Genomic DNA, 17,867 nt, shown 5'->3' with positions numbered 1-17,867 from the left:
CCACCCTCATCTCCATCTCCGTTCCCATCTCCATCCTCATCTGTATTCTCCATTCCCATGCCCATCCCCATCCCCATTCTTCATCCCCATTCCCATCAGCGCCACAAAGGGAAGAGGCTCAGCTTGGGCTCACAGCGAGCTCTCAACTGCTCTCCTCTGCAGCTCAAATTAAGCCCGGGAATGATGGTGCTAATTTCCTAGAAGGATAAACATCCGATTGCCTTTTCTCTCCCCTTCCACCAAAAATAAACAGAGCAGCCACAAGGCATTAAGGGCAGGGAGGGAAGGATGACTATAGTTGGACTGCAGGATGTCAACAAAGCATGACCTCTCATTTACACCAGTCCCTCGCATTAACCTAACGGCCCAATTACACCCTCAATGGAGGGTAAGTATAGAAAAGGAGCAGGAGCAATCCAACTTTAGCAGACTTCCATGACATCTCTCAGTGTCATTTCCTCTGCTGCTAATCTTAGAGCCATGGCAAGCCGGGGCTGTGTTTTTTCCCTGGGCTGCGGTATGTTACCGAGCTTCCTTTATCTGTTGGTCTCCTTCCCGCTGTCTCCTGCAGCGCCGAGGAGCCGGGCTGAGCCGGGACCCGGCTCCTGCATCCTCCTTCACACCTTGCAGCCCATTCCCATCACCCTGGCGCTTCCCTTGCGAGGCTGACAGAGCTCTGCAGGACCCACGCGATGTGTGTGGTTCAGTAAACAGCCATTTCCTGCTGCAGGGAAAGTCCCGGACACGTTTAACCCCCCCAGCAAGGAGTTAAAGCCACTCTCACTGCCCAGGAACCAGAGAGGAAGCAAGAAGGGGACAGCACAGACCTATTTTCTCTCTTGCATCAGCAACTGGTTGCACTGGGATGGACCCATGGACCAATGCAGGGGTGAGATGCAGCAGCAGGAGCATCGCCATCCCCTCTAAACGATGCTACATGGCCATGAGCAAGTCCCTCGTGCCTCAGTTTCCCCTTGCCTGCACAATAACCCCCATCCCGGATCTTGCTCCCTGTGGTTTGTTCACAGTGCTCCTGGCTCTGGCAGGACAAAAGCACCTTTGTCACAGCGTAGCCACCAAGGACACGCTGCAAGGAGGTTCTGCAGGCAGGTGAAGCCGAGCCTCCGAGAAAACCCAGTGTTAGATGAAAGCCTAATTAAGGCGGTAATTAAAGGGGAGGCCCAGCCAAGTGGCCAGTAGGCAGAGCCCTTCCTTATGGCTTGAGTTCCGGTTCTGCTTTCCAAGAGGAGCGGGTTGAGGCAGCGAGTGAGGGCAAGGGCAGGGCAGGGCTGGAGCCAGGCCCGGTTCCCACGCTGCCACCCGGCGTGACCACCGTCCTGCTCCAGCGCCGCAGCCCCGGGGGGCACCGGGCCCTGCCCGGCATCGCCTGTGGGGGTCTGCGGGGGGGCTGCTGTGCGCGGACCCCAAAGCAACCAGGTTTGTACAATCCCAGCCTGGTTTGTGTTGGAGGGACCTTAAAGCTCCCCCAGCTCCAACCCCTGCCCCGGGCAGGGACACCTTCCACTAGAGCAGGTTGCTCCAAGCCCCTGTGTCCAACCTGGCCTTGAACACTGCCAGGGATGGGGCAGCCACAGCTCCTCTGGGAAAAGTCTGTGCCAGCGCCTCAGCACCCTCACAGGGAACAACTTCTGCCTCAGAGCTCATCTCCATCTCCCCTCTGGCAGGTTAAAGCCATTCCCCTTGTCCTGGCCCTACAGGCCCTTGTCCAAAGCCCCTCTCCAGGTTTCCTGCAGCCCCTTTAGGCACTGGAGCTGCTCTAAGGTCTCCCCTTCAGGAGCCTTCTCTTCTCCAGGCTGCCCCAGCCCAGCTCTCTCAGCCTGTCCCGGTGCTGGCCCAGCATCACCCCGTGCTCACTGCCCACAAGGATCCCACACGGCCCCGTGCACTCCATCCGCTCATGGTTTATTCTGAAAGCTGCAGGCATTAAGGCATGAGACCCCCAAGGTGCAGGAGGGACATGCTGGGGGTCAGGCCAGAAATGGGGCGAGGGGAGGAGAAGAGGGTGATGCCGCCTTCCCGGGACACCCAGGCGAGCCAGGACACCGTTTGGGATGTTACCTTCGGAGGGGATGAGGGGGTTCTCCCGGCTTTGGGAAGCGGAGGGGCTGGGTTTCTGTTCTCAGTCTGGGCTGGGAGAAGGGCGGGTGCATCCTCGGTGGGTCCCAGATGTGGCTCTGGGATGCAGGGAAGGGGATGCAGCTGCACGGGGGAAGGGCACAACGGCCAGAGCTAATCCTGGTGGTACTTGGTGAGGAACTGTGTGGAGGCCACTGGTGAGCCCAGGCGGAACTGCTTCACGAAGCTCTCCATCGCCCAGGAGCCTGAGGAGAGAGGGGCAGGAGTGAGCAGGGATGGAGGCAGCCAGAGCAGGGGGTGCTGCGGGGCTGGATGCGTGCCGGGGCAAGAGGGAAAGGAGGGCAGGAGCCATGGGCATCCCTGGGGGGTAAATGGTGTTGGCTCCTCTTGTGCCCCCCCTTTGGAGCAGATCTTCCCATTGCTTCCCACGAGCCCATCCTGAGGTGCTTGGAAATACATGGGGGAGACAGCAGGAGCTCCCCAGCCCCTTCACTCGCATGCACTGAGCCAAGCAGCCCAACAATTCCTGACCCCCTTCCTCTGCTGCCTGCCCTGACCCGAGGATGCTGGAGGTCCGGGGACAGCTCATGGCTGGCGGCAGGAATCCTTCCCTGGGGCTGTGGGCAGGATGGATTCCCTTGTGCAATCCCCCTGCGCCCTGCCAGGGTTCAGCGCCAGGCGTGGGTCTGGCTTGTGGCCGGTGAAGCATCCTCCTCCCGGGCCAGAGGGGCTTTCCCTGGGGACCCAAGCAGCCCACGCTGCCACTTCTGGTGGTGGGACCCTGGATGGGACCCGCTGCGGCGGCACAGGGCAGGGGAAAGGGGCCCAGTGTTTATGTGAAACCCTCCTCCCTCCTCTCCTCTTCCTGGCACGGCTCTTGAATGTCACGCTGCACACTGGCGGCCCTTATCTGCCTCCACATCTCAGCCCCAGCTGGAGCAAACCATCCCCTTTGCTCTTGCAAAGTGATGAGCAAAACCAGAGCTGCTGCCTCACCCGCACAGGGTGATGGGGTTTTGGGGTGCCAGCAGAGCCCAGCTCCCCCTGCGTGCCCCCCGCCTCCAGCACTGGGGCACTTCACAGCCAAAAAGCCCCTGATGGGCTCTGCAGATGCTACTGGTGCTGGTATTGCGCTGTGCAACCTCCGAAGCTGGAAGAGGATGTGGCCCAGGAGATGCTCCAGTGCTTGGGAAGGAGATCCCAGGATGCTCAGGCTGGACCCTGCATCCCGCTGGGAGGAAATGTTGAGATGCATGAGTTGTGCGTGGCTGGGGGGGTCCCAGATCTCCCCACATCATCACAGACACCCATTGAGGACTCAAACCAAGCTGAGGGCAAGGATAGTCCCAATGTGCCACACTGGGGTCACCAGCCAGGGCATGGAGCCACGCTTCCATCAGCTTTGGCTCATTGCTGCATCCCAAATCCAAGGTGGGGGAGATGCCCACACACAGGACCCTGAGGGTGCTTTGGGTTTGCCAGCACCACTGCCAAGCCAGGCAATGGACACGGTGATGGCCATCGTGTCCCAGCGTGTGCCACAAACACACCATCCCCACACAACACCCCTGGCAAGGAGGGAGCCGCTCGCTTCGGGGTCTCGATCCATCCCCCGTTCCCTCCATCCCCGGGGGTGCTGACGAGCGCAGCACCAGGGGAAAGGGTCTCGGGGGGTGGGATGCTCCCACTGCACCCACAGCCTTTCATCCGCTGGGTTTCAAAGCACTGGGAAAGCCGCAGAGGGAGCAGCCGGTGCCGGTGGGACCGGGGTGAGAGCGAGACGCGGCTCCCCCCGGCTCCCCGGGGTGCTGGGGCTGTCACTGATGTTGGCGAGGCCTCGGGAGGGCTGTGGATGAAAGGGGGAGGCAGAGCTGCCGCAGGGCTGCAGGCACCAGCCCCGGCTCTCGCTGCCGTGTGTGGGGCTGGGGTTTTTCCTGACCTACTTTCCTACCCGCCATCGCACCCGCTGTGCCCGGCCCTTTGCGGGAGCAGGGACTGGCCACAGGGGAAGCCCCGGGTGATGCAGCGGGTGGGTACCAGCCCTGGGGGTCCCCACGCCAAATCCAACACCTTGGGTGCATCCTCAAACCAGGTGTCCCATCCTGCGTGCGTCCTGCATCCCTGGCACAGGGTGACATCCCTCTGCAAGCCATCCACAGCACTGGGGACTGTGAGTCACTGGGACCATGGAGCTGGGACCGGCCGGGAGCCGAGGTCACGGTGCCACCATCCCCACAAAACAATACGACGTTTCATCCATGGCTTGGTCCGTTTTCGAGCTTGTTTCCCAGAGGATTATATCATCGTGCTTGGCTCTTATCTGAGCACCCGCCAGAGGAAGAGGAGCACCCACTGACACCCTGATCCCTGAGCACCACAAGGGGAAACTGAGGCACGAGGTTGCTGTGGGGCTTGGGGAGCTCAGGGACCCTCCGGCCTCGCAGGCAATGGGTGCATGGGCTGTTTCACCCCCCCAAAACGACCAGTCCCCCCCTCCTCACGCACCCACAGTGTTGCCAGCCATAATTTATCAGTCTCATCAGCGGGGCTGAGAGGAGCCCTGATGCTTTCCCACCAAGATTAATGATGTCCCAGCAGAGGTAGGCGGGAGGCCACTGGCTGCTTGGTCACCATTAACTGACACCCGGGGACTGGGGCTGGGAGCGGGTGCTCCCCGCAGCCCTTCGCTTCCTCCCGTCCCAGCCGCAGCCTTTCCCTCCCCATGGGGCCCAGTCCAACCCGATTTTCCAGCTGGGTGGATCGGAGGCGCACAAGGTCGGCTCATGAGTCAATGCTGCAGCCCTGATGTGATGGAGAGGGATGGAGCCATGGGAAGGGCGGCTGGCCGGGCTCATCCCCAGCGCCTGGTGCCCAAAGGACTCTCTGCTTCCCAACATCTCTCGGAGGCAAAAGGCCATTCCCAGTTGTAAAACGTCTTTCCAGGGAAGGAGGAGGTTTGGGGATGCTGGGGAGCATCTCCACATGTTCCCCAGGGCTGGTGGGCATCCAGCACCGGGACACAGCAAGGAGGGAGGAGCAGAACCGCTCATCGGGTACAATTAACCCTCATGATCTTGTGTTAATTAAAGTTCCCACAAAGGAAAGGCAGGAGGTGGACAATGAGCAGTCTCCCATGGGCTGTGGATGGTCCCATCTCCACCGTGGCCCCCCCATGGCCGGGGTTCTCCTGGTGCCTGAATTCCCCCAGCCCGGGGGGTTTCCCTGCGCAGCGGGTGCTGGTGCCTGGGGATGCGCCGGGCGCCTCTGACATTCTGCACACCACAAGCTGTTATCTTGCATCTCGCCAAAACACAAACACTCTGGTAACCCTCCTGGCCTGGGAGGAAGAGCTCTGCACCGCCACCAGCGCCTGGCAGCCTCGGGGACACCCCACGGGTCTTCATCGTGGGTCCCAAGCGGGGACAGAGCTGGTGCTCAGTGACAAAGCTGCTGCACAGCCAGAACGTGGAGTGAAACAGCGGTGGAGAAACTGAGGCTCCAAGAGGGTTCTTTGCCTGAGGCCACAGGGCGAGAGGCGGCTGGTGCAGGGATTGATCAGGAGAAGGATCAGATGTTTGGATTTTTCCTGATGAAACAAGTCTCTTTGCTCAAGAGACACCCTGGAGAAACACCTCTGCTGTTAACAGCCCGTTTCACCACTGTCACCCTGCTGTGGGGACACCAGCGGGGTGCTGCAGCCCTCCTTCCCCTGCGCCACTGCCGGCCCGGGCACCCTTGGGCACAGCACCCGATGGTGCCATCCCCACGGCAGGGTGGGCACCAGAGCCAGCACGGAGCCATCCTCACTCCTTGCGAGCTGCCGGCGCTGTGAAGCAGCAGCACTGATTTATTTTCCATACTGGCCATCACCCCTCGGCTTTTATTCCCCAGGGAGCTTCCCGAGGAGCAGGAGAGGGTTCGAACGGGCAGGTCCTGGTTTAGTGCCCTCTTCTGGAGGCTTCGGCCTCCTGGCTCCACTGCTGAGCTCCTGCCATCCCGCCTGGCACACACCGCGGTCCCTGCTTCAGCCCGGCTTGTCCCAGCGCCATTCCTGCTTCACCCTTGAGGCGCCAGGAGGGAGCTTCTCTGTGAGCTGAGCAGCGAGAGAAACACTCTCATGGAGCTCTGTGGTCTCCCCCAGCAGTGGGAAAGCTGCCAGAGGGAGGGATGCATGGCACAGCGCTGGCGATGCGCAGCACAGGGATGCAGGATGCATCCCGGGTGCTCCGGTCAGGACATCCCTCCCTCTGGGGGGTTAGCTCTGGGTGATGATGGGCACCTCGATCTCAGGTGAGGTGGAGATACCCCTGCCACCAGCTGTAGGGCAAAATAAAAGCAATGAGAAGGGGCTGGTTTAAAGCCAAGAGGGATGGAAAAGCCCAAGCAAGGCTGCGCACTGCATCTCTTGTACCACAGGAGGAGAGGACCAAGGCAGAGCTGTGGAGGAGCTGGATGAGTTCCTCACTCATGGTCTGTTGGGGTCAGAGTCAGCATCCCCTTTGTTTTCATGTTCTACCAAAGGCATTTTCTCCTTTCTCCTTCGCACCACAGGGGCTGGATGTGCCACTGGCTCAATGGTGTTTGTCCCACTGTGGTCCTTGGGGATGGATTTATTTAAAACCCTCGAGACACCAAAATCTCATCCTTTGGCTGCTTTCAGGGCTCGTGCCCTCAGAATTAAAGGGGACACTAACTGGACAGGCCAAGCCTGTGAGGCAGCAGTGAAATGGTTAAAAATAAGCTTCAACCAACTACTTAAATAACAGCCTCCACTGAAACGATGATGCTCAGGCATCGGATGCTGGGGAGAAAACATCCGCTGCTGTTTCAACGGGTCTTTCCCAGGGAGCTTGGGGAGGGCTGACAAACTTGAGGATAGGATGGAGACAACATGGGGCACAGATCAGGGACAAAGGGATGGAGGGGATCTTCACATGGAGCTGGTGGCTGAACCCCTTTGGGTATGAGACTTGGGGAGCTGGAGCTGCACATCCTGTTAATAAGAGGGTTTATGGTGAGTGCTCCAAGCTCCATCCCCAGCCCTGGGCTGCTGCGATGGGGATGCGGGTGCCTGGCTCTGGGTGACAACAGTGGAGCCCCCTCCTCTGACCTCTCCAGGGACAAGGGAACAGGGACATGCCCCACTCCTCTGGCAGGGGGGTGGCTTCAATGCATGTCATTAAGAAGCTGAGCTAATGAGCTGGAAAGCAACTGAAGGGCAGAGATAACCCGCAGAGAGACTCGTAGCAGCAGCCGCAGCCCGGCCTGGCCATGGGACGAGCATCGCAGCCCTGTGCCGGGTGAGATTTGGGGTGTCTCCTGGCACAGGGGTCCAGGGACGAGCTCTCCAGAGGAGCCTGTTGTCCCTTGGCATGTGCAGGGCTGGTTACGAGCGCGCAGGGGTGAGTCAGGCTGGCGCAGACGAGACGCACCGACCTGCCCTGCCTGCCGAGCCGTGCTCATGTGGTCCCACTGGGAAAGTTGGGAAATTTCCCTTGCTGAGGCCACGTGAGCTGCAGTGCCCCGTGCTCCTGCTGTGCCAGCACCTTTGCATGGGCCTTGCCCATGCCAGGGTCCTGCAGGGTGCAACCATCCGGGATGAAGCAGCAGGAATGGTCCCATCATGTCCTGGGGGATCTCAGCTTCTTGCCTCCATCCTTGCCGTGCAGCACTTAGGGAGGCAGCAGCCCTGCGCCGGGGTGGAGGGAGCTGGGAGTTGGTGAGCGTTGTGTCAGCCGCGTTTGAGCAATCCCTTGCTAAACCATCTCCACGTGTGATCCTTATCTGCGCCCTCCGAGGTGATGAAACTCCCGCGGCTCAGGGGGGAAGAGGTTCCAGCAAGGACTGGGTGGAATTCACAGCCCACGAGATCTCTCCTCACTTCCGATCCCGCTAGCCAGGCCGTTACCAGCCGTTTTGCCAAGGACTTAACCCCCCAACCACGTCCCGTGTAAGGAATTGAAACCCCTTTGCACCAAATGAGCATCCCCAGCATCACACTTGGGGAATGTGCCAACACGTGGCATTACCCGTTCCCTCTGGGACATGGTGCGGGACCAGGGTGAGGGCACAGCTGCTCCTTACCCAGTGAGACCCGCTCCTCGGGGCTCAGGGTGATGGCCTCGTGCGCTGGCTGCTCGTGCAGGAGGAGCTGGTAGCGGTGGTACCCGCTGAGGGGAGGAGGCGTGGGACGGACGTAATCTGGGGATGCAAAAGATAACGCTGAGCATCCCTCTCCACACCACAACCATGGGTCCACCCCATCCCTCCAGGCTGGGATCAGTTCTCCCACTCAGCACCGGGCACCAGGAGGGAGAAAACACTGGGCAGCTTGGGCGTTTGATGGGCAAGAGCAGCCTGAAACCCCCTTCCCTTATCACTGCCAGGATCCCCCCATCTGCCCAGGGGCCAGCTCCTGTTTTCCCTTTCCTGAACTAACCCACCTCCAACCTCCCACCGTGCCAGCCACCGCCTTTCCTCCTCTTTCAACCTGAGAGCCCCAGGGTGCTCCTCACCTCTGTGCTGAGCACCTTGACCTCTCCTCCATCACCCTTCCCATCCCTGCTTCATCCCTGCCATACCCCCTCCTCATCCCCACAGTGCTGGGTGCAGCCTCCCCTGGGTAGGGCCCCGCAGGGATCTGCTGGGGGACAAGCTTGAGACCCCCAGCACCCTACTAGTGCATGACCAGCACCCCTCACCCTGCTGCTGCCCCCTGGGAGCTGGGGGCCTGGCTGGGCTCCAGCTGCCGGTGTTTGAAGTCCTCCCGCACCCAGTTTGGTTGATGCTTTTGTGGTCGAAGCAGCAGTTCTCAGGTGCTGGGAGTTTGGGGTTGATGCCTCCCCTTGCTGCACATGTTGCATGCAGGTGGGCACGTCCCCAGCTCTCAGCCAGCTAAAGTGGGAGCGAGCAGCACACAGCTGCCCAGGTCGTGGAATCAGAGCATCCCAGACTGGTTTGGGTTGAAGGGAGCTTAAAGCTCCCCCAGCTCCAACCCCTGCCCCAGGCAGGGACACCTTCCACTAGAGCAGGTTGCTCCAAGCCCCTGTGTCCAACCTGGCCTTGAACACTGCCAGGGATGGGGCAGCCACAGCTTCTCTGGGCACCCTGTGCCAGCGCCTCAGCACCCTCACAGGGAAGAGCTTCTGCCTCAGAGCTCATCTCAGTCTCCCCTCTGGCAGGTTGAAGCCATTTGACTTTATAAGACCTCCCATTAACAGACATCCCTGGGGAGAGACCCCCCTGGTGCACGGTGCTGGCAGCTACCCCTCACCCTGCATTGAGGATGGGAGGACACGGTGCCAAGGGACAAGCAGCTGAAGCTCCTCCAGCATCGGTCACCCCCAGCCTCATTCCCTTGGGATGTAAGCTCCATGAGCCGTGTCTGGCTTGTTTTGAACTTAAAGTCTTTGTTCGTGCAACATCACAGAAGTTGTTGGGATTCACCCGCTTTTATCTTGTGTTTCTCTTTTTGATTGTATCCCCCCGCTTTCTGCACTGGTTTGGAGCTCTTCCAACCACCGGGGAGTTTCTAAACCACTTTTGCCTCTAGAAAAACAAGAGAAAAAGCAGCTTCTATTTCAGACAGGGCCCAGCTGTGCCCCATGGGAGCCCCTCATGTCCCCCCTCATGTCTTGGGGTGCCTGTCCCAGCCACCTCTGCCACCACCTCATCACAGCTCCCAGCAGGAGACCCCATCCCCCTGTTGGGGTCTGCACTTACCCGTCAGCACGTGCCCTTTGACGTCCCCAGTCCTCAGATTCGCACCCTGAAAAGACAAGGAGAAAGGGGTGAGATGCCAGAGGACCCCCCCGAGAAGGACATGGAGGGACGGACCCCTCCTGCCACCCCCTGGCTGCACCCACTGCTCCCCAGGGAATTGGTTTCCAACATCTTGGGTGTTTTCCCTGCAGAGGTCATTGGGGAGCGATCCTCTCCTGGGAAGGAGCACACTGCTGATCCAGACCGGTGATCCAGACTGTGCCACAATGGGAAAGCCACAAGAGCCCCGTTAAAAGCCTTAGTTCCAGTATTCAGGAAGGGTGAATGATGCCGGGTGGGAAGGGGCTGGCAGTGGAGGATGATGGTGATTTGCACCAGCATTCCCATGGCAAAGCTTTGCTCCATCGTGGTGCTTTTGCTCTGAAACGAAACTCCTGCCTGGCGCCCCATCACCTGGTGTGCCTGAATCCCCATCCCTGTCCTGGGATGCTTCCCTGGAGGAGGGAGGCTTTGCCGAGACCACCAACCATCCCACTGGGATGCGATTAATGGCAAGGAGGCAACGGCAAGACCCCTGGCCACATCCCATCCCTGCACAAGCCACCTCACCCCTGACCTGCTGTGCTATTCCCAGCCGGCCCCCCCCAGCGCTCCTAAATTCTCTTCTACAGCACCCGTTATTCCAGTTCTGCCCACACACGCGCCCTGCCAGGGCTCCTCCATCCCAACCTGCCCTGGGACTTATTACCCCGAAAAAGAAAAGGGAGATGCATCAGATAACTGGAAGCAAAAGGGCATGCAGGGAACACGGTTGGTTTGGGATGTTCGGGATCAAAGCTCTGCTTTCCCCAACAAGAAACCTGCTTTGCACTGAGTCACCAACAGTGACAGGCTCCTGTGAGTGGCCTGAGGCCAGCGGGAAGCCAAGTGCCTGCTCGTGGTCCTTGGATATCAGCTCCCCACGGCTGGCTCGCCACCTTGGCAGCCAGAGCCAAGAATATCCCAATGGGAGGGAGACAATGACTAAGATTTTGGGCAGTGACTTGGCAGGTTTGGGTGCTTTGGTTCACAGGAGGAGGGAAAAGCCAAAGGAGAAGCACCCCAGGGTGTGTCGGGGGGAACACGAGGCCATGGGGCTGCTCCCCCTGCTTAGTCTGCCCAGATGTGCGAGCACAACCTGCCCAGATGTGCGTGCCCACTCCACCCAGATGCATTTACCAGCCCACCCACATGTGCAAGCCCGCTCTGCCCAGCTGATGTGCATCCCTCCTCCATCCAGATGCGCACATCTGCTCTACCCAGCTGTGCCTGCTTCCCCAGATGTGCTGGTCCCGGCCGTGGGCCGGGCTGGCAGGGGAGGCTCGCAGCACACCCCAAGCTCTCCGTGTGGCCGGGCCGGCTGCCAGCCCCCTGCTCTTCAAAGGCAGGGACTGAGGCTTTTCCCTGCTCCTGGTAGGGCTGCTCCCGTGCGGGGACCTTGCTGCTATTCCTGGCTTTGCCATGGGCTTATCGGGAGAAGCCGGGCCTCCTCCCTGTTTTCCTGCCTGCTGATGTGGGTTGCCTGCTTGCCCCGAGATGCAGTGGGTTCTGGCTAGCCGCGGGGATGGGAGAGTCAAAGGATAAAGCTCCTTTTAAGAGAGGAGAACAGGAAGAGGGCGGGAGGGAGAAAGTTGGGGATGAGCACTTTAAACCCTGCCTCATTTTATTTAGCAGTAAACAGCTCTTGTGGAGGAAAGGGAGAACACTCTGCACACAGTGGGCACGAGCTGCTGGCGGCAGGACTGGTGTGAAGCCCCACTTGCTCTTGCGAGTTGCCACCCCAGTATGAGAGGGATCTGCAGCTGGATTCTGCCAGCAGGGAGGAATAAGCCCCCCGCTCCAGCCCCTTGCCTGTGCTGAAATGCCAGTGAGGGCGAGGGGAGCATCTCATCCCGAAGATCCCTGCCAGGAGCGGAGCTAATGGACGCTGATGCGCTGCCGTGTTTATTAATGCCCTTTTATGAGAGCATTAATAGTTCCTAATGACACCATTTGAGCTTCCCAGCCTTTTATCTTCTCTTTCTCTTTCCCCTGCCGAGGACACAGTGTAGGAGGTGGAATTAGATATTTCCACCCTCCGGTCCATGCTGTGCTGGTGGGGTGTGGGATGCGGGCGGGATGCTCACGCGGAGACCTGGACAGCCTTAAAAGTCTGTGCCACACAGTTTCTGTGCCAGGAGCTCCACTCTGTGCTCTTCCCCTTGACTAAAAGAGTGAAGAAAACTATTCCCACCCCATTCCCAACACCACTTTGCCAAGCTGGACACTGCTGCTCTCTGCGGCCAGCCCCGCACGTCGCAGCACGGAGGGGAAGGAATAAATAAATACAAATAAATGAAGAAAGCAATGAGTCACATTCTGTTTTCCTCTTGATCTTTCTTTTTTTTTTTTCCTTTCCCCTCCTTTCCTTTCTTCCCCCTCTCCAGAACGTGTCTGATCCCATCGGAGAGGAGGGGAAAGGGATGGGTGGCGAGTGCGCCAGCGATGCGCCCGGGCGAGGACGCAGGGTTATGGAAAGTGGGTGTGGGAATCAGCACAATCACTGGCAGGGGACCAGGACAAACAGATGACGGATGGGACCCAGCAGCAGAGCGGGGCTGGGCTGCTGCTGCCTGGCCGGGAGCACGCCCCAGCCTGGACCCACGCACCCCGGGGACCCCATGGGACCCCACGGGACCCATCTGGGCGCCGGGAGCTGCATCCCATGGGGAGCAGGCGAGGTGCTGATATGATTAACCAGCAATTAGCCAAGTGGGGAAGTTAATCCCCAAACAAACAGGGCTCCTCCTGCGCTGCTCGCTTACGGCACGCCGGCTTGACAGGGGGGAAGGCAGCTTCAAAGCCGGTGCAGCCAGGAGCCCAGATTTGCTTTTCTCTCTTTCTGTGATCTTTCTAATGGGGTCAGGATTTATGAATTGGCTCTCAGGAGCATCCCGGGAAGGGCAGAGCTGCCGGGATGGCAATCCAGCCTCCTGCAAGTGCAACGGAGGCTGGAACATGGAATAAAGGAATAAGATGCCGATCGTGGCTGGATACGGATCTGTTCAACCACGGCCTTGCAGGGGAAGGTGCACACTCTGGGTTTGCCTCCTTTCCACCAAAACCAGCACCGCTCCTACCCCAGCTCCCTGGAAAATTCAGGCTCATCCTGCTTCCCAACAAAAAGCATGTGAGGAAAAACCTGGTCCAAGAGAAACTCTCCCTCCAATTATTTCTGCATGGAGAGAGCAGGGTAGGGCCTGGCCAGCTCTCAGCACTCCCAAAATTCAACGTTTCCCAGGGTTTCCAGCTGCCTGTTCACATGTTAGCTCGCTTCCATGCTGATCCCTGTGCTGGGGCATGGGATGGACCCGAACCATCCTGCTCCAACCCTCTCCCTGCCAGGGTCTCCCTTGCTTTTCCAATCACCATCAAGCCCAAAGGAGACCGTCGGCCCCTTCCATGCAAATCCTGGTTTTATTATACATGTCACATCCTGTTATTTCCAATGTTATGCCACTGAATGCTCGTGTTCTTTCCATTGGGAAAGGAATTAGTAGAAATAGAAAATGACAGAGGAAGACATGGAAGGAGTTGATGGAAGAAAAGCCCATCATGCCCCATCCAGAGAAACCTCCCCTTCCCACTGGAAGCAGACCAGCTTTCCCAATCCCAGATGTTATCCTCAGCTTGCCGATGCTTCCCCATAGCCCCAGTTCCCAGATCCTGGGGATGACTCAGGGCTCTCAGCTCCTGCTCAGAGCCAGTTTCGCTCCCCTGGCTCCGCTGGAGATGCGGCCCCGGACTGGAGGCAGGGATGCTCCCAGCATCTCAGCACCACTGGAACGCAGGTACCCTGTGCTTCCAGCCTAACTCCTAATGGCCCAGACACTTTGCTTTCCATGCCTGCTAATGATTAATAGCAGGAGATTAATCCAGTGCTCCAGAGCCTCCCGCTCCTCTCAGCAGGCTCCAGCGATGCGTGGTCCAGCACCGTGTCGTGCTGAGCTACATGGGGCTAGATACATGCCATTGCCCAGCTGCCAACCCCAAATTACCCATAGCCCAAGCCCAGGACTTTAATTCCCTTTAACTGTCATGGATTTTCACCACTTCGGGTGCTATTTGGCTTGTCTACTGTCAGTCTGTGCATGGAAGTTGGATAAACTACAGCCAAGCTACACACAGGCACAGAAAGAGTGGAAAAGGTGCGTTCTCTTCTCTTTGGGGCAGATCCAGATCCTCAGTGGGTGAACCCCAGGGAGCTGGTGCTGCACAGCCCCTGGATCTGCCTGTCTGTGGAATGACACGGTTACAAGCATCGGAATTGGGTGTTTTTAACACCAGCATCCTGCCAGGACACTGCTTCTCACCAGGCAGTGACCACCAGATAGATGCTGCTGCACAAATACACACTGATGCACTACACAGCCTCATCCTCAAACATGAACTGAGGCTCCTTTGAGCCCGAGGGCCCCCAAGGAGCAGAAGCAGCTTGAGGGGTCCCATCACCACTCTTGGGTCCCCAATGGAGGCACCACTCTGCTCAGGTTGGAGCAGGATACGGCAGCCAGGTTGGAATGTCACCATTCCAGCACGGCTCCAAAGAGCCTCTGCTCCAGCTTCCCGGGGTCAGCAACCCCAACCATTCACCCTGGTGGCTCTGAGGATTATTAGGTATGATTACAGCTCCTTGGCGTGGTCTGGCTTTCTGCTGGATTGCTATAAATGGGGAAGGCTCTCATAAAAATATATTAAAAAATAAATATCAGGCACGGTTGTAATTTAAATGACTTGTCTGATACACCCTAATGCCCCAGGGAAGGACGTGCTACAGGGTTATTAAGTAAGCAAAATAAACATAAATCACCTCCGTGTTTGGCTCTTTGTAAGGTTTTTTAATCTAGGAACGTGAAAGCAGCAGGGACAAAATGCTGCATTTAATAACCCGAACCACTGAGGACCCACATGATGCAGAGCCCAGGCTCCTGCCTCCCTCCTGGAAGGCCAAGGATGGTGTTTCCAGTGCCAGAATATCCCATTTCAAAAGAGGGAGGCTCTGCTGGGTGGATTTCCAGCGAGCGAGAGATTCCTGCCTGGCTTAGGCGTTGCTGGCACACACGGTGCCTATCTGCACCTTTCCTTATGGATCTAGGTGAGGGGTCCAAGCCTGTGGGGTGGAGGCTGTGATGACACTGGGATGGTTTGGAAACCTCAGCCAAAACCCTTGTGTTGAGAAAGGAGGAGGTTTTGTGTGTTTTACTGAAGTACCTGTGCTGTGAAGGTTGGGGCTGGGGGAAACGGGATGCAGGATGCTGGGCTCCATCCCCAGACGTGCAGCCAAGCTGCTGCGGGAGGGCCCGCGAGACGTGGCTGTGCCAGGACACTCGCAGTGATGGATTTGGGAGCTGAGGTTGGCTGGCTTGCCAAGAAACGGCGTGAAGGAGTTTTCCTGCTACCCCCTTCCCTCCTGGATCCCTGGTGGAGAAGTGTCAGGGTTTGCTTAAGTGAGAAAATTGCACTGGTTGACTAAAAAGCTTATTTAAATCAGCTTATGGAAAGGGCCGTACAAGTTCTGACTGATGTCTTGCTCTTGCTTGCAGTGGCTGAAAGCTGGCGCAGCACCAGGCACACAGCGGGGTGGCTGCAACCTGCAGCACCCCAAAAGACCCTTCTGGAGAGCGCTGCAATCACATCCTTGCGTGGTTACACCCCATCTCCCAGCCCCTGGGCCTCTGTTGTAAAACCGGGATGATAAATGCTGGCTGCGATTGCGAAGAACAACAGGGATGTTGATAGCAACCCCAGGGGTGTGTTAGGAAGCCGCGTGGATGCCGGGCTCCGTGGCTGCCTGCGTTTAATATCCCAGCAGTGTTGCAACTGCAGGCGAGCTCATGGAGGAGCTGGTTGCCAGATGAGTCAACCTGACCCCGCTGCCCGTCGAGGGGAGGGCTGTGGTGGGCTTCATCCCACACATGATCCAACCAGGACCTCCCATGAGCATCCCCTGCCTCCTCGGTGCCAGTGGGATAACGGCGGATGCTGGCGTGGGAAGAGGTGCTGGGTTCGGAGGAGGAGGAAGGCCTGAGGATGGCTCCGGTGTGGGGGGATGAAGGAGAAAGGCAGGTTTTGTACCTCACTGCTCAAACATGCCACTGGCAACCCCGAATATCCCTGCATCCTTGTGTGCTCCACACTTTGCCTGGTTCTCCTCCAGGAGATCCACCAGGATCTCCCCATATTCACCCCATGGAAGCAGGAGGCCACTCAATACCTTCAGCACTCGCTAGGGCACCCCCATCACCCCCAGTTCTGATGAGGAACCTCCAAAACACCACAAAAACTCCAGAGAAAGGTGAACCACGAGAGGTTTCAAAGCCATGAGTAAAGTCCTTGAGATTTCAACGCAGGGAACAAGCTTGAACTGGCCAGAAAAAGGGCTGGGTAGGACTGAAAAGGTCTTTTCCATCCCAAGTCTCTACAGTTCTTGAGAGTGGAAAACTTGTTTGCGTGCGTGTAGCTTTAAGATGAGCTTGCTTTTCCAGCAGCAGATTTCCGGAGGATTCTTGGAGAAACACCAAATTTTGCCTAATTCAGTCATTTAAAGGCCTGTAGCCCAATTCCGTGAGGATGAGAGTGGAGCCTGCACTGAAACCAAGCCCTGGGGACAGCCGCGAGGATGTGCCCGTGGAGAGGCTCTGCCGCCTGCTTTGCCTTTGGGGATGGGAATAGATTTGCTTTGGTGGTTGCAAAGCACCAGCAAGGACTGTCCGAGCTGTAGTAAACAGCAATAAACATGTCTGTGGGGCACGTGGGCCTGAACCTCTCCTGTGTGAGCAGCACATCCCTCCGTGAGCCATAACCAGGCTTGCAGAGATGCTCTAAGCTTCACTCTAATCCAAAGGGAAGGGATGGAGAGGAGGGCAGAGCACGGTGGGTGATGCTCGGTGCACAGGACAAGCAGTGGCTGCTCCTAAGGCTCTTAGGGATGACCATACAGCCCTGTCACCTCGTGTTGTGCTGCAGGAACACTGAAAAACCTCATCAGCCTTCCCAAAAGCAGCATCTCCAGAGTGGTCCTGCATCTCAGAGCGGGTTTTTGCACTGGCGATCATAAGCATCATGGGATGGTTTGGGTTTGGAGGGACCTTAAAGCTCAGCCAGTTCCAACCCCTGCCACGGGCAGGGACACCTTCCACTAGAGCAGGTTGCTCCAAGCTCTGATGTGATGCTACAAAGGCCGGGTCCACACTGACGTACCAGCAACCACTGGGATTGAAATCCCAGGGTGTGAAACAGGGGCTTGAGCCTGGATTTTGGGGGGTGATACCCAGTGACGAGCACCAACAAGGTGGGATGCTGAGCACGACGGGGATGCCGCATCCCACCCTGGCAGCCGAGCAGGGCTGGGGGGCACCTCGGGGCGCACACGCCACAAACCTCCCCTGCAAATTCCTCCTCCCTGGGGTGTCTGATCCCCATCCCAGCCACCTTCCCAGGCACGGGGGTGGATCAAAGCCCGCGCGTGCCAGCCCTGCTCCTGCTCTGGGCCAACTTGGCTATTTCGGCTTCTCTAATCTGATGGGAGCGCTGGGGAAGGAGCGTGGGGCTGGGGGTGGGAAGAAGGTTGATTTTATTCTTTCTTTAACTTCTTTCTCTCTCCTTCCGTTGGCCAAAGTCTCCCTTTTGCATCTGATGACAACAGCCCCCATCTGGGATTTGCCGGGAGGGGAATGAGCTGCCTGGCCCCCGCCAGCGCATCCGGGCTGCCGTGGGCTCGGCCTTGCCGTGCCCCCCCCTCCCCTTAAGCTGCTTCCTGACAGCGGGACTTGGCAGCACGCGGAGGGAGAGTCCAGAGCTGCCCCTGGGACGGGAGAAACTCCAACAGGAAACATCCTTCGCTGGAGCAGCACGAGTTCTTCCCCCCGCTTCCCTCCTGCTGGTTATTATTCTCGGGAAGGAGGGGGGGGATTCTTGAAGGATGAGAGCTTTGGGATGCTCGTGAGTCCTTTGCATTGATTTAGATGATG

The 17,867-nt window shown here is 58.2% G+C and overlaps 1 protein-coding gene across 3 annotated transcripts in view; it reads right to left on the bottom strand.

The window, feature by feature from the left end:
• Positions 1-1,906: 1,906 nt before the first annotated feature.
• The window catches only part of PEBP4 (phosphatidylethanolamine binding protein 4), a 71,033-nt gene continuing 55,072 nt past the window's right edge, over positions 1,907-17,867 (bottom strand). For all 3 annotated transcript variants that reach the window (XM_030510273.1, XM_030510272.1, XM_030510274.1), the window contains exons 5-7: positions 9,820-9,865; positions 8,182-8,298; positions 1,907-2,342 (exon numbers count right to left, since the gene is read on the bottom strand). In XM_030510273.1, the coding sequence (XP_030366133.1) occupies positions 2,251-2,342; positions 8,182-8,298; positions 9,820-9,865 (255 nt within the window). In that variant the 3' untranslated portion in view covers positions 1,907-2,250. The remainder of the gene's footprint in view (positions 2,343-8,181; positions 8,299-9,819; positions 9,866-17,867) is intronic.

This window comes from Strigops habroptila, chromosome 21, assembly GCF_004027225.2.
Source record: "Strigops habroptila isolate Jane chromosome 21, bStrHab1.2.pri, whole genome shotgun sequence".
In the NCBI taxonomy this organism is placed as follows: Eukaryota; Metazoa; Chordata; class Aves; order Psittaciformes; family Psittacidae; genus Strigops; species Strigops habroptila.
The sequence above is the reverse complement of the archived record's forward strand: the minus strand, read 5'-3'. Positions and strand labels throughout refer to the sequence as shown.